The sequence below is a fragment of the Strigops habroptila genome, chromosome Z (genome assembly GCF_004027225.2).
Source record: "Strigops habroptila isolate Jane chromosome Z, bStrHab1.2.pri, whole genome shotgun sequence".
Lineage (NCBI taxonomy): Eukaryota > Metazoa > Chordata > Aves > Psittaciformes > Psittacidae > Strigops > Strigops habroptila.
In genome coordinates, this window is record NC_044302.2 from 29844640 (window position 1) to 29871047 (window position 26408).

The following is a 26408-nucleotide window of genomic DNA, read 5'->3' on the forward strand; positions in this document are numbered from 1 at the left end:
TTATGAGGTGTAAGGCAGCCGCTTCGCATCAGGGATGAGAAAGCTTCATCAACCTGTCCTGTCCTCATTTACTAATGGAACTGGACTTCACAGGGTCATCAAGAGTTAAGATGTAAAAAACTAACTTCATCCTCTCTCCCATGCAGTGCTCATAGCACAGTGAAATGTTAAAGGCATGAATCTGAACAGTGGCAAAGATTGGGTAGTTCCTAAGTTCCAATTAAGTCTAAAACTTCCATCAGATTGGATAATTTTGTCAGCAGGGAGTATAGGAAATACTATCCCTGTCAGATTTAAACTAAAAATAAACATTACTTCAGGTAATGGGCAATTGCCTGTAGGTATCTGTACTGTGCTCTGCTCATCTCTTCCCCAGCCAGCAGGTATTTTGTTGTCAGTACCTTTCTTGTAACAGCACCATTTATTTTCTCTGTCATAACTGAAGCTCTTCCAGTAGTAATGGCTTCTATTTTCTCCAGTGCTACATTAAACTGCCTTTGAGCGCCCATCATAACATTTATGGTCTCTCCATTTATGATAGTGCAAAGGGATTTGTGCCTGAAATTGCCTCTTCCCCGATCCAGTTTGCATCATGTTGCTTTGCAAAAATAAATTCATGGAAGGGTGTCAAAACTTTCACGCAGGATACTACCACCAAACTTTACACTGCAGCCAGGACCGACTCTTTTCAGGTGTCTTCCCAGCATTGTTCACAATCCTAGTTATCAGGTCAAAAAAGCAAGGCAGGATACATAAAAGATGTCCTCCACAATCTCTTCCATTTAGAGGAATGGAAATAGTGATGCAGTGAATAAAGAAGTTGCATGCTCTTCCCTTTTCACGCATTACTGACCACATTACACACCACTGAAACAAACACCTGCTTTTAAGTAAAAATCCTTCACTCAAGATTATGATACTCTTACGTATTTATGTCCTTAAATTCACACTTTACCTTAATAACTTACTTGTTAACAAAACCTAACTCTGCTTATTCAGGAAGAAAGTAATAAAACTTTGCTCTTCAGACTGACTGTGTCCCCCACAACCTGAACAGTTAACTGCGCACATGTGGAACCTACCTAAACAGAGTCGACCTTGAGTTTAAAGGGATTACTTTATGCTTAAATTACACATGTGCTCAGGTTCAACTGTACAAAGTGCGTAAATTTTTTATGAATGAGGGCTGGGAGACTTTAAGCCTGAGCGCTGAATCTGGACGAGTATATGCACGATGTCTTTACAAGGACCAGTAATGATGCTTGCAAAGGCAACAGGAGAGCAAGAGCCGTCACAAGAAATACGTTCCAAACTTCTATCACCACCTCCTCACAGATATTCCTCTAATAATGGAATTACTATAACAGAAACTCTATTAATATGGAATTGCTACGTTGCAGTGCAATGTGAAGAAACTGTAATCACACAGGGAACTTTTACCATCCTGGTAGAAGGTATAGATCATAGTAACAAAGCTGTTGTTAGGATACTAATTGTACGGGGCTGCTCCATCCTACTGACGCAGGTTGCAACATTACTATTAATGCAGCCATTTCATAAAAATAATGTTTTACTGATAGTATTGTATACAGAGAAACTATAATTTTAAAAATTTTCAGAAAGGGCAAAAATGGCTGTTGAAAAAAATGTGCTTGCTGAAATAGTCATCGACTCCAAAAAAGCCTTAAAGAAAAACCTCAAAAAAGGCCATTTATCTAGAGGGTATGGGATAAAATTTATTATCTGGGACAGATAACATACTTATAGTCACCTTGATTTCAATTTACAGAAAGAACCCAAGTAATCCTTACTGATATAATTGAGGAAAGTTTCCATAACTTTGCCATAAACCCAGAGAAGCACTCCCACTGATAAGCCTGTTGAAGATGAAACAACTTACTTCTGTCTGTAATGGGTACTGAAGAATGACTATGAAAGTGCAGCTACCACTGTTCTCCTGCATTTTCTTAGACGATCAAAATAAATCTGCGATAGTACTGAGCAAGAGAAAACTTGAAGGTACCCTTATGAGACAAAGAAGTGCAAACTAGACCAAAAAAGCAAATTTCTGCCATTACTGAACCTCTTTTTGGAGAAGGCGGCCGCAGAGGGATTTTGATTTATGCTCAAGTTCTTCTTTGCAGATGAACAGTTGCATCGCCCTTATGATTTAATGTATCTGTTCCTTGTGTATGCCTAAAGACATGCCAACTAACTTTACTGACAAGTTTTTATCAATACTTTTAATAATACTAACCCCATACAGCCAACTAAGGTGGATCCTATCCTTCTTCCATGAAATATGAAGTCCAAGCTGAAGAGGCAATTAATCAAACAGCTAAGTTTTTCTGAGGAAAATGGAGTTGTTTCGGCAGATCCTACAAATACAAACATATGAAGACACTTAACACAGCCAGAATTAACCTTTCAGATGAACCACACCTACCACTTCACACCTGCTGTTTCAAATCCCACATGGCCACAAAGGTGGAAATGCAGGTTCTGAAGAAACAAACACTTCATGGTACAAACTGCTCTTTGTGTAAAGGACATCTTTAGACCCTGCTCATGTTATTAAGCCTGACTGTTCACAGCCTGAATGATTACAGCTTGCAATAAAACCGACTTTTCCTTTGGACAGAGCTCTGGCCCCCATGCTCCTGGCACACACATCACTGCTATATTGCTAACTTACTGCTGCTTATATTGGCAGCTGCAGCTTCTGCTGAATGTGACAGCTGAATACATCTACAGTTTGATGCCACAAAAACATCAATCTTGATTTTCCATTTTTAAAGCTATCAGAACTATCCGGGTGCATCCAAAACAGGAAGAATACCTCTATCCACAATCCCTGAAGACAGCTTTCCTTGTCTTGTATATTGCTCAGTGCAAGTTAGAAAGCCACAGACAAAGCCATTTTGCCTGAAGTAAAGTGTTTCCAAGGGTGGCAGAGGTGACAGATGGAAATGGGTTTAAATCAGAAGTTTTACTTTAGTTTACTCTACATCTTCCTATTTTAGGTGTATTCAAAAATTACATATTTTCTTCATGTAGTGATTTCTAACTAGGAGAATGATAACAACTGAGAAAACTGCCGTAATACCTGATGTGCATATGTGCTTTTTCTGCAGAACTACTATTGTAATACTTGATACTATAGAATACAAAATATAATAGCTAGATGACCATATATTTCATATTACCTCCCCAAAATCTGCCAAATTCCAGAATATTTACAGTTTTAAAGGGGTGGTGATCCTTTTCTACAGTCTAAAATTCTATTATTTTTTGAAAAGATATTGAATAGCTAAGCCAGGATCTGTGAGAGGCATACCTAAGAGACAATGCAGGACAAGCACAACATTAATCAAGAACAGCCAACACTGCTGATATATATTTATACATGTATATATTTATTTATCTGTTTAGATGTATATAGAATAACATTTGAATTATTAATTTTGAGAAAAAGGGGAATCAAAGCACTACGAGATGCTCACACAAGACTGTTTTTAAAGCTTAAACTTCTCAGAAGCATGTAACTTCCTTTTAGGGTTCTTTAATAAAACTTTATAGTTAAAAATTGGCAGACCCATAGTTATATTGTCAAGAAATGGCATCTCAGCCATTTTCCTAAGAAAACAAACAGATGATTCTTCTCCCATGCTTGCCAAAATAAGATTAATTCAGTTGTCACCATTTTAGTTATGCAGCATATAGTCTTAATTAATTAATATTTAAAATCTGTTCTTAAGTTAAGAGATTCATCTAAGGTGCAAAACTGAACGATCCAACAAGCTGTGGAAGTATGGAAAAGATTTTGCAGACAGATTTCCTACTCTGATTAAAGAAACTGTAACATAAGAAAAAAAATTTCCATACCAGCATTTCACAAATGTGCCCCGAAAGGGTTCATTTTATAATCTCAGGAATTCCTGGACAAAAAGATTTTGGGAAGAGAGGTTTCATAACACTTTTAAGTTTGAAATACTGTAACCAGCAAATGGGATGGATGACATGTATTCCTAGCTCCTCTTTACAGTTTATTAAGAAGGTATTATAACTGATAGCTGTAATAGTCAGAAGTCAGACAATAATTACCACTAGGTAATGAATGGAAAGCAAATTTCTGCTGCAGCAGAGCAGTAGGAAACTAATTTAACTATATCAAATATAAGGAGGCAATGACATGTCCATAGAACTGTGACTCAACCTTCATTTTGAGTTCAGGCCAAGAGGAGGCTGTCTTTGCTCTCCATCTCTCCCTGCAGTGGCAGATGTCTGTCCTCCCCTCCTCCAGCCAAACCGTCTTACATTAGCTATCATTTGAAACATTTGCTGGACCAAGCACTCTGAATCACTGCTGAAACTGAATACCCAGTGTTCTAGCATGGACACTATAAGGCCTGTCAGTATTTATGGTTAAGTCTCCTATTACTTGGAAGTCTCAATATAAAGCTATAAACTTTGTACCACCTAAAAGTCAGTTCTGCCACAAGTTTTCCCAACTTGCGCATCCTTACACACAGCATGGTAGAGTCAGAGGTTAGAACAGGGCTTAGCAACCACCAGAGCAGCAAATGCTGGCACAGCAACAGAAAACCTCAAAAGGACACTGAAACTGTCTCCTGCAAGGCTGAAGTGCTTGCCTCAGGGCTGCAGCTCAATGTTTTGATGAAACCAGTATCTGGAGTTTAGAAAAGACTGATCACCTCAGTGTCTTGGCCAACACAGGACTGAAATGACAAGCTTTCTTCTGAGAGCACAGAAGAGCTACAGCCTATGGAAGCTTGAACTCACCAGTTCTGCAGGAGCCATAGCTCCTGCTCTGCAGGGGGATTTTGGGCGGTCTTTCCCCTTGTTCTTGAATCAGGCTGCTATGCCATCAGAAATATAATATACAAAAAGAGGACCCAAAACGGCCTCTGGGTGACTTTCAACTGGTTTTGTGAGCCTTTGAGACCACATACAGCTTCATACAGAAGGTTCTTTTAGGAGAACATGAGTCTGGCCTCTTTCTGTGGCTCAATCTCCTTGTACTGCTCCAGCATGTCTTCTGTATTAAGGATGATGGAGGACACATTCCTGGAGGACACAGAACTGACTTTTAGGACTTGCATCCATACATGGACAAGTGGTCTCATGAGTCTGTCTGAATCAGGTTTTGAACTGCTGATACCATCTGCCTCCACAACTTGAGAGCACAGGTGCTTAGGTATAAATTGCTTTCTGTTAACATGTATGCATACGTTCCACTTATGTGGCACTTAAAACACTTTTTAAAAATTAATAAAAAAAAAAAGAAATCTTCCAAAGGGCTTGACCTTTGCTGCAGAAAACAAAAAAGGAAGTTGTTATAAAGTTTTCAATGCCTTGTGACCATACCAGCTGCCTTTCAAATGGAGCTGAATGTGTCATATTTGATATCCAATTATTTCATATTGTTCAACCAATGTTGTTCTATATTTTAGACTTTCACAATAACATTCAGCAAGATGTAATGTTCAGCAACTAGCTTTATTCCAGTAGTGAACTGTTAGAGACCATGGCAGTGGGAAGACAGAAGAGCAACCCACCTCTGCCTACAAGGAGAAATGCCAGACCAAGAAAGGAACATGCTATTACAACTTCTGCCACAAAATCTCTGCTTGGAAAGCTCTGTGGAAGAAAAGTCACTTCTAGATAAATTATCTGTAAATGCAACATAGAGCACTGAAACATTTTTTCTACAGAAGTAGAAAAGAATTGAGAAAATCAATACTATTACTTCGTAATTAATTCAATTAATTACATATCTGTGATTTCAATGTTATTGAATCTTCATTTCAGAGTAGCTGATCAGCTCTAGTAACAACAGTACCGGGACTTGAAAGTCTATCCTCAATTGTGCTCCAGAAATTGGCAAGGATCCTCCTACTGCTTCTTATCTCTACATGTAAATTATCCATTAAGCCTCTGTATTTCCTTAACATCATTTAGTATTAGTCCTCTATTTGGTCTTCTCCTCCTATGATATTAGTTGGACAAGGCTCATATCCATGAAGTCTTACTGGGAAAAACATGATTAAACTGTAGGGCAGCTATACATTAATTAATGCTTAGTTTTTAAATAAAACCTGCTTGCTAGCTTGTACAATACTACCACTTGGTTTAAATCCCAGAAGTTCAAAACATCACAAAAAATTTTAGCTGGAAAAAAATATCCACCCAGCTTTCCCATTCCTACATTTTTTCCCTGTGAAACAGCTTTCCAATCTCTAGTGGTAAGACTCCCTTTCCTCAGGAAGTTGTACTAATAATTTTCCAAAAATATTAGCAGGGGTTCCATAGCAACTGTTGATATGACTCAAAATGATTTAAGAGCAATCTTAGCAACCTTCTGTTAAGATATACTGTATACAGCCTCCCCCACTTAGCAAAATCCCACAATATGGCAAGAAAGATTTGTATGTCTAAGAATAGCTACCTACACACATTTTTCAAGATGACTTAGCCATGATTTAAATCCTCCCTATCACAGTTTCAGCAAGATGTGCCTCTACAATACTACATCAGTGTGTTCTGTTCAGAGTTTTGAATCTTTCCCCTTTTTTAAATCACACCATTAACATCCCTGACATTTTAGAAATAATGTTTATTGATTTTTCTGTTAACACTGCTATAAATTAAGTGATGTAATGGACAGGATTATTGAAGCACTATAAAGAATACATCTTCCAGATTCTTAACTACATGTTGAAAAAGAGCAGACTCTGGATTAATGTAGAAATAGTGCAGTTCTGTGCTGTTATTTGGGTAGTTTAGGTTTGGTTGACTATTTATTATACGACAGAATTTGTCTTTGTTGACACACAACAAAGATGATATTACATCTACCTGCTAAGTATCAAACGACACAAGAAAACCTCTTCATTCAGGTGAAATTGAGAAATAAATGATGAGGGGAAAAAAAAAATCCCAAACCAGACACAGAATTCCTTATCACTTACTATTCTGAAACTTAGGATTGGTACTTTGTGGAACAGAATTGCTAACTCATTCCTTCTTGTAGTAGTAATGCTATTAGTAAATGGGAACAGCTCTATTCACTGTAGATGAGTATTCAAAAAAGGGTTGAGCAGTCTGGACCTGAAGATACACATACAATGCAGAAGGAAACCTGCGGAATCACCTTCAGTCCTCACTTGACTAGCGTTGGTATCAATAGTCCACACCTTTTTATTTTAAGGTGAGCCTTTAAACTAAGGCCTGAAGCACAGTGAAGGACCTTTTAATACACCACCATAGGCAACAATGATTTTCCATATTTAAGGATTTGTTCAAGGTTACAGAACAGCAGGAACATACCAAAAGAGAAATAAACTTTGAAGGAAAGTGTCTTTGCAGAAATTGCTATTCTTATCTTTAAGGTCCCTTCCAACCCAAACCATTCTATGATAAATTAGACCATCAGGTTTATCTTTTCTGCAGTGCCATGAAGGAGACATTCATGAAAAAGAAGTTTTATGAAAAGACAGATTGGCAGAATAACACAATCAATGCGACCACAGGAAACTTCTCATTCTTAGGAACCCAGAAGGTTTTTGCACCCTGCTGGAAGAAGAATTCCAGACTGGCAGAAGATCTGAGTTACTATAATCCTGTGGATTACGTCATCAATTAATATAATCCTTTGCACTGTCCTTACAAACTGCTGCATTTACAGTCAGTATCTGAATGCGCTGAATGCCTTTTTGAACATAAACAAGTGAAATGCTATTTATTGTTGTCAAATACACAACCTAGGTATTACAGATGAAACATGTCCCCTCCCATGGCTGGGGGGAGTGCCCTGCACACACACCTCTGAATCACATTTTGGTAATAGAAGTAACCTGAACGGTTTTGGTTAAAAAGGGCAGGAGGGGGAAAGATGTAAGGACATTTGTGCTCTGTAACTTCCACAATCCTTCAGAGTCCTGACTCAGAGATTAGTCTTTTTAAGACTATTTCTGCAGGACGTTCAAGTCACCAAGCTTTCATTCTTGTTTTATTGGGCAGTTTTTCAACTGCTGAGCCTCCTGTAATAATGCAATTCAATTTCCATCCTTGGATGTTTGATTTCACATTCCATCATCACTAAGCATTGATTAAGCCTTAGCACATATTCTTGATTGTGTTTATGACTTTGTTTTCTCAGCGGAAGGTCAGGCTTTATGACAACATCTCACCGTTACAAACAGAACTTTTGGTGATACTCAGTGCTGTGATCAAGGTTCATTCATCAGCTGATAAAATTCTCTTGCTAGTTTGCTTCCATACAGGAAATAAATAACTAGGACATGGACTTGCACAAAGGACAAGAATCTAAAACAGACTTGAGCACGTCTGTTCAAGGGCTTGTATTTAAAATTCATAAAATTATTACTCAGCTTCACTGCAGCATTAGAAATGCAAGTTTCTCACGAGTGTTGTCTCTTCCCATGGGAAAAAAAGAAAAAAAGCCAAAACAAAAAAATAAACAAACAAAACACCCCACACACACATTCCTGTCACTGGGCACGTGCACAAACAACATTTTGAAAGGGTGACCCATTTATGGCTTATGTCATGATAGGACTCCAAGAGTGTGCCTGTGACAGCAATGCAGGAAGCCCCTAGGCACTCATGCACCATGCCTGCCAAAGCAGGCCTTGCACAAACATATCAGAAGGAATCATAGAATCACAGACTGGTTTGGGTTGGAAGGGACCTTAAAGCTCATCCAGTTCCAACCCCCTGCCACAGGCAGGGACACCTTCCACTAGACCAGGTTGCTCCAAGCCCTGTCCAACCTGGCCTTGAGCACTGCCAGGGATGGGGCAGCCACAGCTTCTCTGGGCAACCTGTGCCAGGGCCTCACCACCCTCACAGGGAAGTACTGCTGCCTAAGAGCTCATCTCAACCTCCTCTCTGTCAGGTTAAAGCCACTTTAAAGAAAGATGAGAAGGCAGTTACACCTCTCCTTTACTCTACAAGCACATAGAGAACTCACTTGAGACACAACAGACCTAGATTCAAATTTCTTTTCTGCTTGATTTAGAGTAAATCTCCTGACTTCCTAGGAGTCTAGTTCACCACTGACCTACATGGTATTTTGAGGCGGGAATGCTTCACTTCCTCCTCTTGAAGTCATTCTACTTTGTAGACCCACCATGGCAAAGAAAGGATGAAAAATTACTAGTGTCCTTCCCCCCCCTTTTTCCCCAATTTGGTAAATATTATACTATTCTTAAACAAATTTGGGAAATAAGTAGGTTTGTTTACCTTCTAATAGGTGACTGTACACATCACTAATCCAGTACCATTTCACACTTTCTGCACAAAACAATGACTCAACTGCACGTGGAGACTACACTACTGTCTTGGTCCTTGATGCAGGTACTTCAAAATAGGTTTGGAGCACCTAGCCATACCAGGATGAAAATTCGTGCACTTCCAATGCCTACCCTACGCCCATTCCACACAAAAAAAAAGGGGGCTTCACTCCTGAAAACCGTCATCTCTGCAACTTTTCCCAGATAATCAGTTATCTTATAGCTGGAAAAAATGTCAACATGGATCAGTAGGAGAGCTGAGCATCTCTGTTTAGTTTTTTAATTTATATTTTTAAATAGTTCAATTATTTTTTGAAACTTTGGCCATTACACAGACATTAAAACCTTCAAAGCAGCTTTACTGATGTATGCAATAACGTGTATAGCTTATATGGAAGTGTATATATATTATCTGGTGAAGTCATTATGCTCTTAAACCTTCATGATTACCAAGCCATAATTTTGAAAAGTGGGTTATTAAAAATTATATGAAAAAATGTTACATTCTCAGGTACTTATGGCCACTGTATTTCCAACTTCTACAGCAAGGACCTGATACCACATAGCCTGAAGATGGAAGTTCTAGCTTTAACCATACAGTCACCTTCTGCTGCTTCACATCTTTCATTTACCCTGGGAGAGATTTTCAAAATGATAAAAGGTAAAATGTAGCCCTTATAGATTAACTAAATTTTAGTTGGCCTTTGTTTTATGAATTCCTGGTTATTAAATCATGCACTACCATGTGGTAAAATATGTACACATTTATCATCAGGAAGATTTCTTCCCCCTTGTTTCATTTTTATTTTTACTCTCTGTTCTTCATTTTTGAACCTTTTTCTGGTTCTGGTTTTTTCCTTTCAAAATGTCTCAGCATTCAGCATTTGACCATGGCACTTTTGGACTGCTGCCAGCTTAGCTGTGCCTCTAGCATATTATACCTGGATATTAACACGGTGGATCTGCTTCTCCGTTACTACAAAGGACATTTATGTTTGAGCTAGTTTACGCAACGCCACTATGTATTTACCTAAAGCTCTATTGGACACCTCTGCTGAGTATCAGAGTACATGCGAGAGAAATACGTGTCTCTTGCTGTCATCCATTACCACGATGACATACTTCATTATTCTTTCATCGAGACTTTTCTTTCCCTTTACTGTAACTTTCTTTTAGCTGGAGACTTTTGCCTGAGTTTTTGGAGAATGTGTCTTGTTTTCGTTTTCCATTATTAACTGAAATGTCCCCAAGAGCCTTTATGTTATCTTTATATTCATCCTATTTGCAGCTTCTCTCAGTCTGACTGTCTTTTTCTCCCACCCTGCCCTCTTCCAAACATCTAGATCTTTTATTTGTTCTTATGGCTGATATATAACTGGCTTAGTAAGTACTTTTAAAAAGCAATGCACTCAGGAAAACACCAGGGCTGGGAGGCTGAGGAGCCCAGAAGGTTACGCAGAATGGTGATATGGAGGATGCAGGGCTGGGATTCCATCCATCATAAGTCAAGCTGAACAGGAAAACCCAAGTGAGAGACAACTGAGGAAAGCTCTGTTTGCAGTTCAGGACAAGTTACAAAGACTTGAAAGGGAGCTTCTTAAAAAGAGCACATTTCTAGCATCCATTAATTTAAAAAGGTGAAGAGACATTCTTTCGTGTAGATTGTACAGAGAAATATAACTAATACATAGGGTATCCTCAAAGGCACCCACCAAGTTGCAAGTAAACTATTCAGGAGATGCGCATGCAATGTCTGCAATTCCACTTCTGACTCTTCATAAAAAGAAGCTAAAATAACAGTTGGCAATGGTTCTGAAATGCAATAGTAATCCATAAATAATCCTTAATTTTCCTGTCATTGCAGAATTAAACTACTTCCAGCTCACACAGATCTTACCAGGTGTGCTAAATTGATGTCATTATAAGCCATCAGGAAATACCTACAGAGACCTGTAGCAACATTTAGAAGTTTTGTTAAACAGCTGTGTGTTGTAATTGATTTCTATTATTTAAAACAGCTAAAGCAAGTTATCACCGGATGTAGAAAAGGGATGACTGAAGACTCCAGGGAGATTTAACTCAGAAGAAAGCCAATCATAGGAACTTCATTTGAGCATTTTAAGATTATTGCTAGAGGAAGTGCAATTAAATCATCACCATTTATCAATTATCATTATAAAATACTATGCAACCTTATCACGTTAATTTATTTATGAGAAGCTAACTAGTTGACTTTTGCCTTTTGCAATAAAAATAGTCAGTAAAAATATTTGAAGATGCTTTTTCTGAAAATGAGCATGGCTTTCCACAACAATCAAGAGTAACTAAAAAAAGTTCGAATTTTACTTAAAATTTGGTTTTGGCATTTTTGGCAATGTAATTGCCAAAAAGCTAAATTGTCTGGAGCTTAGGCAGTGTCTCAGTTCCTGATCTCATATATTTTACCATAAAGACTATAAGCCAAAATATAGTTGTACCAAAAAAGGCATGGCACCCATATTTCATAAAATACATGAGTTATAAGTCCCAAATGATTAGTGTAAGATCCTGGAACTGGGAAACAAAAAGGCAGTACGACTTTCTTTTCCTAATCTGCCAAATATTCAATCAAAGTGCAAAATCAGCCCTAGTTAAAAGGTAAGTAACATTATGCGTGGACAGTGGTAAGCTCAATTTTTCTTCCCACAGATGGATTGTTTGTAGAATTTTAAATCTGTATCTGTTTGAAACAAAATCCTAAACCTTTTCTCTCTGCTGTTCATCTTCACTGAGACTTCAAGCCTGATTTGGTGAGTTTGCCCAGTGACTTGTATTATACGATCTGTGTTCCTGCAGGCAAAGCCTAACCCACATAACAAAATGGGTCAGCATAAAAGCAGGAAGGGAAGAGAAACCTGTATTTCAATTCAGAACCCTGATTCATTTGATGGGAAAAAAATGCTCTTCTTCTTGTAGACCTAACTCTTGCTTTGACCTGCGGCTTGCAGGCTAGTGCTTACAATATGTTTATATTATCTTTCATAATTCCTTTGAGAATACTCTGGGGTTTACTGCTATTTGTATTTGGACTGGCATATGCGTCTCTCAGTTTACAAGAGGATGTGTTTGTTGCACCAGTGGTTGCCGGCACTGAAAATGCGGTAGTATTGACACTGCTGCATGTGCTAGTGCTTTCCTCTGCTCTGATTCAACCCTAGAAATGTATGCTTCCACCAACCATGCATTCCTTTGTCTTCTTATCATTTGGCTGAATGACCACAAGCAAATGCAACCTCCCTGCCTGGTGCTCTTCTGCTTTCATCTAAAATTAAAACTGTAGACCTCTTAAAGCTGATTTCCCAGAGGCTTCCTCTTGCAGCCATGTGGGAAAGTACATTCCCAATCCAGGAATGCAGCTGGGGCCTCTGGATGAAGTTCAATACTGATGCAAAGCACGTTAACCTCACTGAAGTAGTGGAATTCAATGGCCTTGAGCCACAGGTACATGGTATTCAGGAAGAAGGCAGACATGAAATAGTGCAGAAGTAAAGTAATTCCAAACTATGTAGTGGCATTGCTGGAGGATCTTAACTTCTCTGGCTCCTGCTACCTGCCAGCAGTTCCAGCGTTGTGCTCTATGATGAGTAGTTTAACTTAGTTTGTAATCTTCTTATTTAATCTAAACTCACCTTGATGTTATGTTCAGCAGGCTTTTTGCTGCTATAACCTTTGTTAATTTCTCCAAAATGTTTTTTCTTACATCTTAGCTTAGGTTTTGTCACTGGTCTCACATTGGCTGAACCACCTCTGGAAAGGTGTCACAGGTTCAGCACTCCACACATTCTACCACCCATAAAATCTCTTTCTGCAGGCCTTTGTGTGTATGTATCTATCTCACACATATATCTAGTTATTAAATGCAGGACAGCTTTGCTTTACCAGTCCTTAAGAGGCAAAAATAATCTCTGGGTGGGAGTGACCTGGTTTTACTTTTGGCTTCCACCATTCTGATTTTACGCATTCCAAACATAGTGTTCATGCTTTATTCTCAGTAGTACTGCATTATGATTTATTATCTCCACAGAACTGCAGGTTCTTGCAATGCTTTGCAGATGAACAGACTGTGCTTTCTACAGAGGAGCTTTAACGTGGCTTCAGACCACAGTATGAGTGCAGAGAAGGCATGCCATCTCTGGACTGCACACAACAGAGTGACCTAAACATTTTTGCAGGTGGGAATATAAACTATCCACAAGCCAGAACAGCTCAGCTGGGAAATATCAGAGATGTCAGCCCTAAAGGATACCTAGCATCTGATCACAGGGATAGTGGTCTCTGTCAACTAGGAATGGAAGAACGTGGATGCAGTGAAGGCAAAATTAACTGAATCCTCTGCCTTTCTGTCATGGTTTAAGCCCAGCCAGTAACTCAGAACCACGCAGCTGCTTGCTCACTTCCTCCTCCTTCTTTCCCCCCACTCCCAGAGGGATGGGGAGTAGAATCGAAAGAATGTAAATCCCACAGATTGAGATAAGCGCAGTCCAGTAACTAAGGTACAATGCAAAACTACTACTGCTGCCATCAATAATAATAATGATAACAGAAATAACAAGGGGAGAGAACATAAAATGAAAAGGGGGAAAGGAAAAGAAAACAATAAACAAAGTGATGCACAATACAATTGCTCACCATCCACCGTCCGATACCGAGCCCGACCCGAGCAGCGACCTGGGCCTCCCGGGTAACTCCACCGAGTTTGTATACTGGGCATGGCGTGCTGTGGTATGGAATACCCCTTTGGCTAGTTTAGGTCAGGTGTCCTGTCTCTGCTTCCTCCCAGCTTCCCATGCCCCTTCTTGCTGGCAGAGCATGAGAGACTGAGCAGTCCGTGATCGGACTAAGCATTACATAGCAACAACTAAAAACATCAGTGTGTTATCAGCATTGTTCTCAGATTAAAGCTGAAAACACAGCACTGCACCAGCTACTAAGGGGAAAAAAAACTGTTACAGCTGAACCCAGGACATGCTCTATGCAGAAACGTACCTGAAACTTCAGCTATAAATCATAAAACTTTACTGAAAAATATGAACTTTCTCGTGCACATCAGTTATCTGCTACTATTTTACATTATTTTGTTAAAACCTCTCTCATCTTCATTCTGCATTAGACAAGTCAGGTAATTAATGCTTTATGTAAAAATGTGTGTTACAAGAATCTGAAAACTCGCACCTGGAATTCAGATATGCACAGCAAACATCAGAAAACCAACGCTTGTTAGGTTCTCAGGGAGCTATTATAATGTAAATAATGGTCCATGGCTGCAAAAACATGAATTCAGCTTGTGTTCCCATGATTGAGTAAGATCTACAAACAGGCATCCTGTAATTAAATTGTATTAGCCAAATTAAGGAAACACCTGTAGAACTCATTTGACGCTACATCCCTGTTGTCCCAGCTGTGCGATAAGAAACCCATGTACCTGGAACAGCTAAACCCAAAAAGTCAAGGAAGGAAAGGGGAGGAACAAAGGACACATTAGTATCTTTGATGATAAACAATTCACACCTGGAGGGTCTCTATTCTTTGTCCAAACTTGCACTGGAGGCCTGGAGCTGAAGGAAGAAACCAGAGGAACCAACTCGGCTCTGAACCATATCTCACTCTTCCTTGAGTAAGTACGGCCCTTTTCAAGAGAGCCATCATCACAAGTCTGGAAAGAGCTGCTGAAATGATGTGGTGACTTTAAAACCACTTTAAATAAAAGTGATTTGAACAGCTCTAAAAGAAGGCAGTGATATCACAGTTTACTAATCTGCTTCCTCTTGTAAAACATGGCATACATCAACTACCGATTCTTAAGGACATTAGTCGGCAATAACTTACCATTTGATTGAGAGACCAATTTTCTCTCCTTCAATCCTAAGGACTGCAAGTCTATTTAAAATTGAAAATTACAGTCTTTTTTGGTCATTTGACTCATAGACAATCTGTGAAATGTTACACTAGTATATATTACTTACACAAATAAGTCTGCTTTTGTATTTACCCAAATCCGTGATTACTCAGAAATGGCCTGAAGTTTTCAGGATTGGCTTTGGAAAAGTATTTTAAGTGAGAGATACATTAAGTCTTACACGGTGAACACATACATATCCTTCAAAATTCAGGGCTAAAAGCATTGTTGGTAGTTGTAGCTCAGCACAACCTGTTAAGACTTTTATGTATTCCACTTGTGTCCAGGAGGAGAATAAGAGCATTGAGGATTCAGGCACATATTGCATTCTCCAGTTTTGAAAGGACCAATGGTTTCTCACCTGCTGTGTAATAGTGTCCCAGGGCCTCTCCTGCAGACGATCCTGGTAGCATGCATGAACACTGCTCCATATTTCATCCAGAGTTAAAGGTCTTCCATCTGTGGAGGGGGGGAAACCACCACCTAAAGTCAAAGCTCTTAAGCATGCTGTATCTTTAATACAGAATAGCAAAAGTAAGTCTGAAAATACAGATTATCATGAAGCAGATGGAAGAAATAACAGCAAAACAGTTCCTCCTGGACCCATAACTCCAAAGCAGCATCGCTCCAATGCTGACTGAGGGTGCATATAAAACTACCCTGATTCCCTCTTCAGCCTTCCTTTCTGTCACCTGAGAGCAACAACTTACTGTTCTGTTTGTAAGGTGTGAAGTCAAACTGATTTTGAAAAACAATGCTTGGGTAAGATAAATTCAAAACCACAAAATAATATCATGAACAGTTATTCCACTGTAAATACATGCAATTCATAGTGAGAGAGTGGAAAAAATCTGCAACATTCTGCAAACAAAGTTTACTACAGTTCGGTAACCTACATGCCCATAATTTTTTCTTGAGCAGCATTTATATAGCATTGTTGCATCAGGTTTTTATCTGTGATATTAGAATTATGCCAAAGATATTAGTGTCAACCTCTTAGAAAATAAGCATGTCAATTTTTTCCAGAATTTTTGTTTTTGGCAAACAGCAATAGAATATTTTGATATACTTTCAATAAGCGGCTTCATCCCAGTATTCATTAGGTGTCAGAAACCATTATCCTGTCATAAATAATTTTATTCTACTGACACTTTCATGTCTGTAAAATGAATAAGATTTATTCACCCAATTAACATTTGAATGCCATGTTTCGATATAAGTTAAAACCAGCTGCCTACAGCCTCTGTTTTATCTTATTTTCTGCACATATTTCTTTATAAAAAAGCACCAAGTTCTGAACTTACAAAAGCGCCATACAGCAGAAGCATGTCGCAATTATCCCCCCAATTATCTGAGGGGGTAACAGCATATTAACTCGCTATACTATGCCATCCTCATGAACATGAGACTACTTAAGCTGTCATGACCTATGTCTTATGATGGCAGACACCAGAGCTGTGCTGGAGATGGTCTAACATCTCTAAGAAATCTGTTACAAGAATGTAAGTTAAGTTTAGAAGGATGTATTTATACTCAGATCATCAGTGTGCAGGTAATAACAAGATGCCATGCACACTTGTAATTCTCTGTTTTCTATGCACCCTGCAAAAAGAATCCAGAGAAAGCCCAAATGTAACATCTACAACAACATACATTCTAATGCAAGATTTGATATGCCATTCTGTATTTTGTTCTGTACACCCTTCTGTGTGGATTTTTATAGTAATGAGCAAATTCAGATTGTACATATGGAATGGATTTTACTCTTACCATTATTCTGACTGTTACCATTAATCTCATTTACAGAAACAATCGAGTATTATTGAAGCATTAATCATAGTTAAAATTGAGTTTTCTTTACCTTATTATTTCCAGTATGAGAAGCAGTTTATCTTCCATCTTATCTCAGTATAAAATTATTTTCATTTCAGAGAAAAATACAAATACATCCAACCTGAAAGTTTCATGTCATATTGGACTGAGATCACAGACAGTAAATACAGAGTAATTGCAGTGTTTCACACGGGAACAAAAAATTGATCTGGGCATTCTGATTATGCACTTATATATTGAAATATGCTTGGATTTAAATTTCCCTACACTTTTAATTCTCTGCACTATTTCAATACATTTCACTAAGCTTTAAATGAGTTTTGAATGGAGTGTGGTTTTTAAACTGAATAAGCTTTCATACATGCTCCCAAGTACTGTATTCCTATAAATTCTTATTTAACTGACTAGCTGAGTTTTCTAGGAGATGGAAGGCCAAATGAAGCAGGAAAGAGTAAGTTATCAATACTTAAAATGGACGCGTTCAGCTACAGAGCTAGGAACTCAAGACCCTTGCAAAAGGAGACAGGGTGGATGGCTAGTTTCCCCATCCTCCTTTGTGGGATGAAGACCTGAAAAAAAAAAAAAAAAAAAGAGAGAGACAGAGAAAGAGAAGAAAAGAAAAAAAAGAAGAAGAAAAAGAAGAAAGAAAATAATGCACAGGAAAAAGAAAAAGAAAAAGAAGAGGGAAAGGTAAAGGAAACCCCAACTACGCTAAGATCTTAATATAACTGATAGAAGGACCGTTTGTTAGAAAGCATCTGGGGAGGAAGAAGAATAGTTTTTAGTTTTTGCAGTCTATTTTGGGTTTGTTGCTGTTTCTGTGTCAGAAGGTAAGTGTGGACAATAAAACCCCTTTCAGGTAATGTGTCTGGAGCTGTGTTTCATATTTCAAAACTCCTCTGTGTGAATTTGGTCATCTGCTTAGGGTAATATAAGTGAACGCATTTTATTCACAAGCTACCAGGTTTGCACACAACACGTATCTGTATTCTTCAGGCACTCTGAGACCCCTTTTTCCAAGGCTGCCAGCATTCACATATTTAGCAGCCCACTGAGACCTCAAATATCCAGCTGGGCTGACAGAGCAGTCTGTAATTGTTGCTGCTAGCAACAAGAGGCCACTGTGGTACCTGCTGAGCCAAGCAGCCTCTCTCTTTCTTGTCTTATTCTTTCCTGTGATGGAGCTGAACTCAAAAAGTTCAGCCAGAAAAAGAAGGCAGCATCAGCATCAAGCCAAGAGAAGTGGCAGGAAAGGAAGGCAGAGGCTTCAGATTCACCCAGCAATACATTTATTCATCATCCACCCACGACAACACAGATGCTGAGGTGCCTGCAGCTTGTCCCAAGTCTCATCCCAAGTCTAGCTGGGAGCAGGTATGCAGACCGAAGTGAAAGCTTGTGGTTACATGTATGTTTTCTATCATTCAGCCCATTAAATAATGACGGAGAGTGAAAGGAAATGTACACCACAAAGCAATAACTGCTTGTGGGTCATGCCAGATTTACTGTACCTTTGTCCAGAGCTCCACACCCATAATGCCACAGATCTGGCACGCAACACATCGCCAGCTCATCAGTACTAACCCAGGCTCTGACAGAATAAACCTGACATGTACTCAGCAAGAAAGGCCAAAAGAACCTGGGCAGTAACCAACTAAGATTTTCATGAAGAGAAAGGAGATAATGGATAGGAGTCAAGCACTCCAAACTACGGGTTCTGCCACTGTTGTACTTAACTATGGGCTTTATCAACCAGTTCATCTGTCTTAACAGTTGGGCAAGAACGACTACAGCCTTTCTACCACAAACTCAAATTTTTATTATTCAACTGTCCAGACTATGACAACGTTATTCTGGGAAAAGCGCCTTGATGGTCCACTTGGGGTTAACTCGTTTATGTCACCCAAATAAGAAACAGTTACAAAGCAGATGGTTGAGTGCCCCCTCACAGCAGCAAGGTGCAGCATTAAGACTACGCATGAGTTGCAGATCCCACCTGACTTGGCACCTTAATTTCTGCAAAGAGCAGAAATTCCTTAAGCATACAAATTTCACATCCATTTTCACTGAAAATTTTCAGGCTTCCCAAGTTGCTGTATTCTGTTTTCTTGAAGTTTACTGAGGGCTTTTAATAATTTCCTGGATTTCCAATTAAAGGTTATTTGACACTTCTGGTGAAATGGTGCACAAATCATTTTGAGGCTTCATTCTGGCACACTTTCCAAAGAAACACTCTTAAGAAAACATTGCCACAAAAGAAAAAAATACCCTTACAGCTTAGGAGAATATCTAATTATACAAATTATTCCATTTTATTTCTGTCCAAGGCCACAATAAAAGCAGTTCACATGGGACACGGCCTTAGGAAGAGCTATCTTTGTGAGAAACGATATAGTGGTTGCATGCTTCTAAGTTCAGGGAGTAAGTCCGTATTCTGGAAAGAACATCAGTCAGGCCCAACACGGTTATGAACGCAGAATGTCATGCCTTCAGGGTTGGAGGAAGTTACATTATCTTTACAAGCTTCCTCTCTCTATAACCACTGATTAGCATGTTTTTTTGTTGGCAGAGACCTATCTGCATGTCAGAGAGCTAGATGTATTTTGAGCAGGTCAACATTACTTCTCTCTTTTCTGGAGGATTTAGGCTGCAGTCCTTATTGACTCACATTAGTTCTGCTCTTTCTTTTCAGTGCTCAGCCAGCATTCACAATTATTCTTTTACCTTTGCAGGAAAAAATAAGAAGAGACGTTCGAGAAATGCAGGGTGATTCCTGAACGATGCCTGCGTTGCTGCTACCTCACCGTTGGTGGAAGAGGTTTTTGAATGTCTGACTTCATACAATAACAGTTCAGAAAAAGACCAAAGTTCCTTGACATCTTAAAGACTAAGAAAAGGCAAAAATACTCTGCTGATTAAAGAAAGCTTACTGGACCTAGCCCAGCCCATCTGGCTTATGCCAGCATTGAAGGGAAAGGCTAATTGCCTATACCATCTGTCTCTAAGAGGGCTAATTGCTGACATTGGATATCAGCAGGGGTTCATGCTTTTCTTCAACAACCTATTTGGTAATCTCAGAAGCCAGAGAAAGAAAGAAGGGCTCCCATTTCTGCAACGTATGGGATAAGACTGATTTTGGAGAAGTAACACCTAGTTCTCTGATGCTCTGAGGTATTAAGGACCATTGCCTTGGGCTCCTGACACAGAGTGTGGATTCAGTAAGTCTGAATTTATGAATACATGCCACATGGGAAGTATCATGAGGTACTGAAAAATGTTTCCTACGTGTGTACATATATGTAGCATAAACATATCTTCTTGTATCCTGTAATGTTCCCAAACATCTTTCCAGACAGTCATAACGCTTAATCATTATTTTCAGCTGAAGTATTTGTCCTTGCACAAACAAGATGTTCTCTGTAAATCTGAAGAAGTTCAGATGTCTCTCAAAATTGTTCTGTTGAAATTAAGAATTCAAACCCTTACCTTTTGCTTACATATCAAACTTTGCCTCACCAAAAACAGAGGTCTAAAGATGAATTCCAGAAAATCATAGAATCATAGAATGGTTTGGGTTGGAAAAGACCTTAAGATCACCTAGTTCCAACTCCCTGCCATGGGCAGGGACACCTCACACTAGACCATGTCGCTCAAGGCTCTGCCCAACCTGGCCTTGAACACCGCCAGGGATGGAGCATTTCCACTCCTTTGGGCAACCTGTGCCAGTGCCTCCCCACCCTCACAGTAAAGAACTTCTTCCTTATATTCAACCTAAACTTCCCCTGTTTAAGTTTAAACCCATCACCCCTTGTCCTATCACTACAGTCCCTGATGAAGAGTCTCTCCTCAGCATCCTTGTAGACCCCCTTCAGATACTAGAAGGCTGCTATGAGGTCTCCACGCAGCCTTCTCTTCTCCAGGCTGAACAGCCCCAACTTTCTCAGCCTGTCTTCATATGGGAGGTGCTCCAGGCCCCTTATCATCCTCATGGCCTCCACTGGACTTGCTCCAACAGCTCCATCTCCTTCCTATGTTGAGGACACCAGAACTGCACACAGTACTGCAAGTGGGGTCTCACAAGAGCAGAGTAGAGGGGCAGGATCACCTCCTTCGACCTGCTGGTCACGCTTCTTTTGATGCAGCCCAGGATACGGTTGGTTTCTGGGCTATGAGCACACACTGAAGCTGGCTCATGTTCAGTTTCTCATCGATCAACACCCCCAAGTCCTTCTCCGCAGGGCTGCTCTGAATCTCTTCTCCACCTAACCTGTAGCTGTGCCTGGGATTGTCCTGACCCAGGTGTAGGACCTTGCACTTAGCATTGTTGAACCTCATGAGGCTGGTCCTGGCCCACGTCTCAAGCGTGTCATAGTCCCTCTGAACCATCCAATTTAGACAACAGCAAGGATAAGCAGAGAATGCAACTTTTGCCCTTCTGCAGGAAGAACTGATCTACAACGTCTGAGCACAACTGCTAGCAGAGAGGAGTGAACACTGGGTGTCCTCACTGACCCAAGCTCCTGAAGATGTCAACCACACTAAAGATAATAGGAAAATCTCCCAGAAACTCTATCAGAAGCCTTTTTCCTAGGAGGGACTGCAAGAGACCAAGTCAATGAAAACTGAGCGCATGTATGATGGGAAAAAGGCAGGGTTTAATTCTTCTAGAGGTTTTTAAAGAGACTATTTGGAAGAGCACAGATTTGCACAGGCTGGCACCAGTTACTATTATAACATACGAAGTGAGGAAGTTTTGCAAAACAAGCAAAACTACTTAGTCAGGTCGAACAGAAGAATTATTATTTTCTAAGCAGGCCTCGAGGTGTAATGGCCACTTAACATTCTGCCAGAGAGGAAGCAGAGTTTTTAATTCAAACTCTGTGCATTGCTGCTGGGGAAAGCAAGACAGGGCAGGGCTGTGGAAACACTGGAAGGAAGATAGCTCACCTTCACCTCCTGCAACAAGTTCTAATTAACATGAGGATCAGTATGGACAGGATTCAAGGGAAACCAAGAACAGCTCACAACAGACTTATGAGGAACTGATTCGATTACTTAACCTACAAGTAATGGTAGGAATTTAGACTGGGAAATTGATGTAGGTCTCAGAAGATTCTTCTCTGATTATTTTAGAGAAGTGAACATTACTACCTGTCTGAGAAACAAGGTGAGGAGCCTATCACATGAACACTATTACTTCAATTGAAAAAAATTTCAGAACATTACGTAGAGTTTTCCTCCTAATAGGTTCAGGATAAGACAAAAGATACTTTGCTCAGATACCCCAAGTGATTGTGAGTGACTGTGATCTGCACATTCCTCAAAACCCCATGTTTGGACCTTCACACAGTGTGGCATAGGCAAACAAATAACTTGCAAGGACAAAAAAATTTTTAATTTTCAACAGTAAGCTATTCATAATTAAAATCAGAGAACACTAGCTGAAAACATTATAGGAAATGTACTTATTGTCAGCATTTTGTATCCTTCTATCTTCAAGAGTCAGAGACTCTTAGATGTTAGAAGAGAACGTTATATGCTGAAGAGAACTTAGGTGACTTTAGGAGTTACCGAAAAAAAAGTCCTTGTTTTTCATTGTGAAGGTTCTCAAGAAGTGTTTTAAAACATAATTGTACTTGTAGGAACGATGACGGGTTTGTACTGCAAGGGGAGCTGTTGGCACATAATACTATGATTGTGCATTAGATCATCCACTAGCTTCTGTAATATCCACTTCCAGCTATAAGGAGTCATGTTTCAACACCTCCGATTCCCTGATGCTGACAAGCTAAACAACTTGTTTTGTCTCTGTGAGCTCTTCTCTGGTGATTAACTGCTTATGGTGAATACTAATTATATGAAAGTACAGTACAGTAGAAATAGTGTCCTATTTCCTCTACCTCCAGCACCTCCATCCTCTTCTTTAGAGACAGAGAACTATTAATTCAGCTAAAAAACAAGAAGATGACATTTCTCAGGACCACAAATAGGTTAATCTGTCTCTTACAACAGAAGTTTCTTCATCTTCCTGCTGGCACAGTAAGTTTAAAGGCAAAACAGCACACATTTGTAAATGCCTGTAATAATTCTAGAAATAAATCTGCAGCAGGATGTGTGCAAATGAGTTCTGTTGGTGGTAAAGGCAGAGCAATGTCCCCAGTTCCCCATGTCCCAGTTTGAAAATTTACCCCAAATTATCCATTCCTGAAACTGCACCTCAGACTGAAATCTTTCCACCAGGGAGTCTATGAGAATTTCTTCTTCAATATTAAATCTGAAGTGCCTTTTAAAAGGCTAACACTGCAAAATTAGAAACCATTAAACAATATAAGGCAGAGAGTGATTAAATTTTCCAAACACATTCAAAGCAGCTTAAGCTACTTTTTAATTAAAAAGATATCACTGGCAACATTCAGACATTTTTATCTAGATAAAGATTAGAAGATTATTCACAACACAAAAGATGCTGATCATAGAATCAACTAGGTTGGAAAAGACCTTTAAGATCATCTAGTCCAACCATTAACCTAACACTGCCAAGTCCACCCTGACCCTAAGCACTACATCCACATGACTTTTAAATTCCTCCAGGGACACTGACTCCACCACTGCCCTGGGCAGCCTGTTCCAGTGCCTGACCACCCTTTCAGAGTGAAGAAATTGTTCCTAATAGCCAGTTTAAACCTCCCCTGGTGCAGCTTGAGGCCGTTTCCTCTTGTCCTATCCCTTGTTCCTTGGGAGCAGAGACCAGCCACCTCCTGGCTCCATCCTCCTTTCAGGCAGTTGTAGAGAGCGATAAAGTCCCCCCTGAGCCTTCTCTTCTCCAGACTAAACACCCCAGTTCCTTCAGCTGTTCCTCATCACACTTGTGCTCCAGGCCCTTCACCAGCTCCATTGCCCTTCTCTGGCCCCGCTCCAGCACCTCAATGTCTCTCTTGTAGTGAGGGGCCCAGAACTGAACACGGGGTTCAAGGTGCAGCCTCACCAGTGCCCAGTACAGGGGGATGATCACTGCCCTGGCCCTGCTGGCCACACTATTGCTGATACAGGTCAGGATGCTGCTGGCCTTCTTGGCTGCCTGGGCACAAGCTGGCTCATGTTCAGCAGCCATCAATCACTACCCCCAGGTCCTTTTCCATGAGCAGCTTCCCAGCCACTCTTCCCCAAGCTACCATGATGCATGAAGGAGACTTGAGTGAAATGACTTGGAAGATTTCAATCCCTCCACTCTAGCTACACAGTCTTTGGGCAGAGAGGAAGAGAGCACAGCCAGTGCTGCAGTGTGATCACTCTCTGCTGATTAAATAAGTGACTCTAACAGCGGCCTTGGCGGGAGGCTGTGTATTCCTCCTTCCTTCCTGACAGGACGGTGGGTGAAATCACAGTGGCTATAGCAATTAAGTAATGGGTTACAAGTTGTGTGTATCAGGGAAGAAAGAGTATCAGTTAGTGCTTCAGGAGCCAGTTTTAATAGGTAGAAAAAGGCAATACCTCATTGGTATCATTGTAACGCAAATTTAAATAGAAAACAGCATACACTTTTAAAGGTACATTTAGACCCCAGCCTTGTGGCTCAAATTCAGGCTCTAAAATAAACAGACACAGTTCTGCAGAAACACCGTCATTATGTCCCCTTATTTTGTAGCCAAATTCAAACCTGCAGCTTTAAGTTTTTTTATTCAGTTGAAGAAAAGAACAAGAAAAATGACCCGCAGTTTCAGTCAACCACAGGCAAGATGCCAGGAGCCAAAGACCAGCCTCCTTCAGTCTGAGATGATATCTACTTCAAGGTCCTGAAGCTCTGTGTCAGGACTACTACAAAATTTACTGAACAGCCTCATCTCTTACTTTATTACGTATGATCATTACTATGTACCTCAATTTAATACAAAATCTGTGTATTTAACATATATTACATCCAACTTATTTTTATTCTTTACTTTGTCAAACAAAAGATTGGTCTTACCTAAAAAGCATGCCCTAAAATAGAGAACAGGTACTTGGTAGCTGCTGGAGTACAAGACATGATATTCATAGCGAATCACTTCTTCTGTTGCACAAACTTCAACTACTTGAGAATCATCCAAAGACTCCTAAAACAACAAACATGAACACAGTAATAAATCAGCTTTTGTATCTGTATCAAGGGAAAAGTAATTACTACTATTGTAATAAATTCAGTAAGTACACAGAATGAAATAACGGCAATCACCCCTTTCACAGCGCTACTCATATGGATTCCCAGCAAAAAAAATCAAAATAGTCCAAACCCTACAAAGACACCTTACAGACTTACTTCCACAAAACTTGAACTGTGTGTAAGCATCTGCAGAACTGAAGTCTTTCTAAGTTCAGGCTGTCTTTCTGAGCAAAAGACAAAAGCTCTCTAAAATGTTTATGGCACAGTAACTGGTACAACAAGGTGACTACAGCTGCCGCTCTCCTCATTACCTTTAGCAGAGACAACTTTAAAAATGTATCCTTAAATACTATGGTTTTGCTTGCCAAAAGACAAATCAGATGTATCCACCAAAATTCTGTTCTACGTTCTTTAAAGACTTTTTGATAGAAGTTGTTTTTGCTAATAGTACTTCTAAAACTGAGACTTTTTTTCCTGTTAATGTAGATTTCAGGTGTAAAGAAAGTAAAGCTTATTGTAGATTTGAAATAAAACAGAAGAGATGGAACTTATTGCATTGAGATATACCCCAGTTGCAGCACAGATTTCCTAACATTTCAAATCTACAGTCAAACAGTGCTAAGCACACAGTTGTTTCGACTTTCCAAAAATTGTCGATACCCAACCTCTCTGAAAATGGAACCATTAAATTAATAGTTACATTAAGATTAAATGTTAGAACGAACTTTCCAAGAAGACACCGTGGGTGTGGACTTGTTTGTTTGGTTTTCAAACCCCCAAATTTACATGCATGAACTAAGCAACCATAATGCCCCACAGTTTGGGTGTGCATTTCATAATTTGACTATTGCCAAGCAACAGTGAATACTGGCTTACTGTCCCCGTCCAAAGTAAAAATGATTGAACAGAAAAGAACCATCCTCCTTTGAACACTCTGCGGGTTTAACACACAAGAAATTTAAAGCTATTTTGCATTTTTATCTCACATCCTTAATGCAGCAATAAATTGATCTATGAAGAGATATAAAACCTGATGAACTATAACAGTATTGACACATAAGATACTTCCAATTTTTTTGTGATATCCCACATAAAAGTGATTTCCCAGAAATTTAGTGTATTGGACAACCTGATGCTGCTGAGGCACATGGAGAGAAGATCA

The 26408-nt window shown here is 39.6% G+C and overlaps 2 protein-coding genes across 4 annotated transcripts in view; both read right to left on the reverse strand.

The window, feature by feature from the left end:
• Positions 1–26408, reverse strand: part of ATP6AP1L (ATPase H+ transporting accessory protein 1 like) — a 756678-nt gene that overhangs the window by 43423 nt on the left and 686847 nt on the right. The window lies entirely within an intron of this gene.
• The window catches only part of ATG10 (autophagy related 10), an 86154-nt gene that overhangs the window by 10857 nt on the left and 48889 nt on the right, over positions 1–26408 (reverse strand). For both annotated transcript variants that reach the window (XM_030470299.1, XM_030470298.1), the window contains exons 4-5: positions 25073–25199; positions 15635–15732 (exon numbers count right to left, since the gene is read on the reverse strand). In XM_030470299.1, the coding sequence (XP_030326159.1) occupies positions 15635–15732; positions 25073–25199 (225 nt within the window). The remainder of the gene's footprint in view (positions 1–15634; positions 15733–25072; positions 25200–26408) is intronic.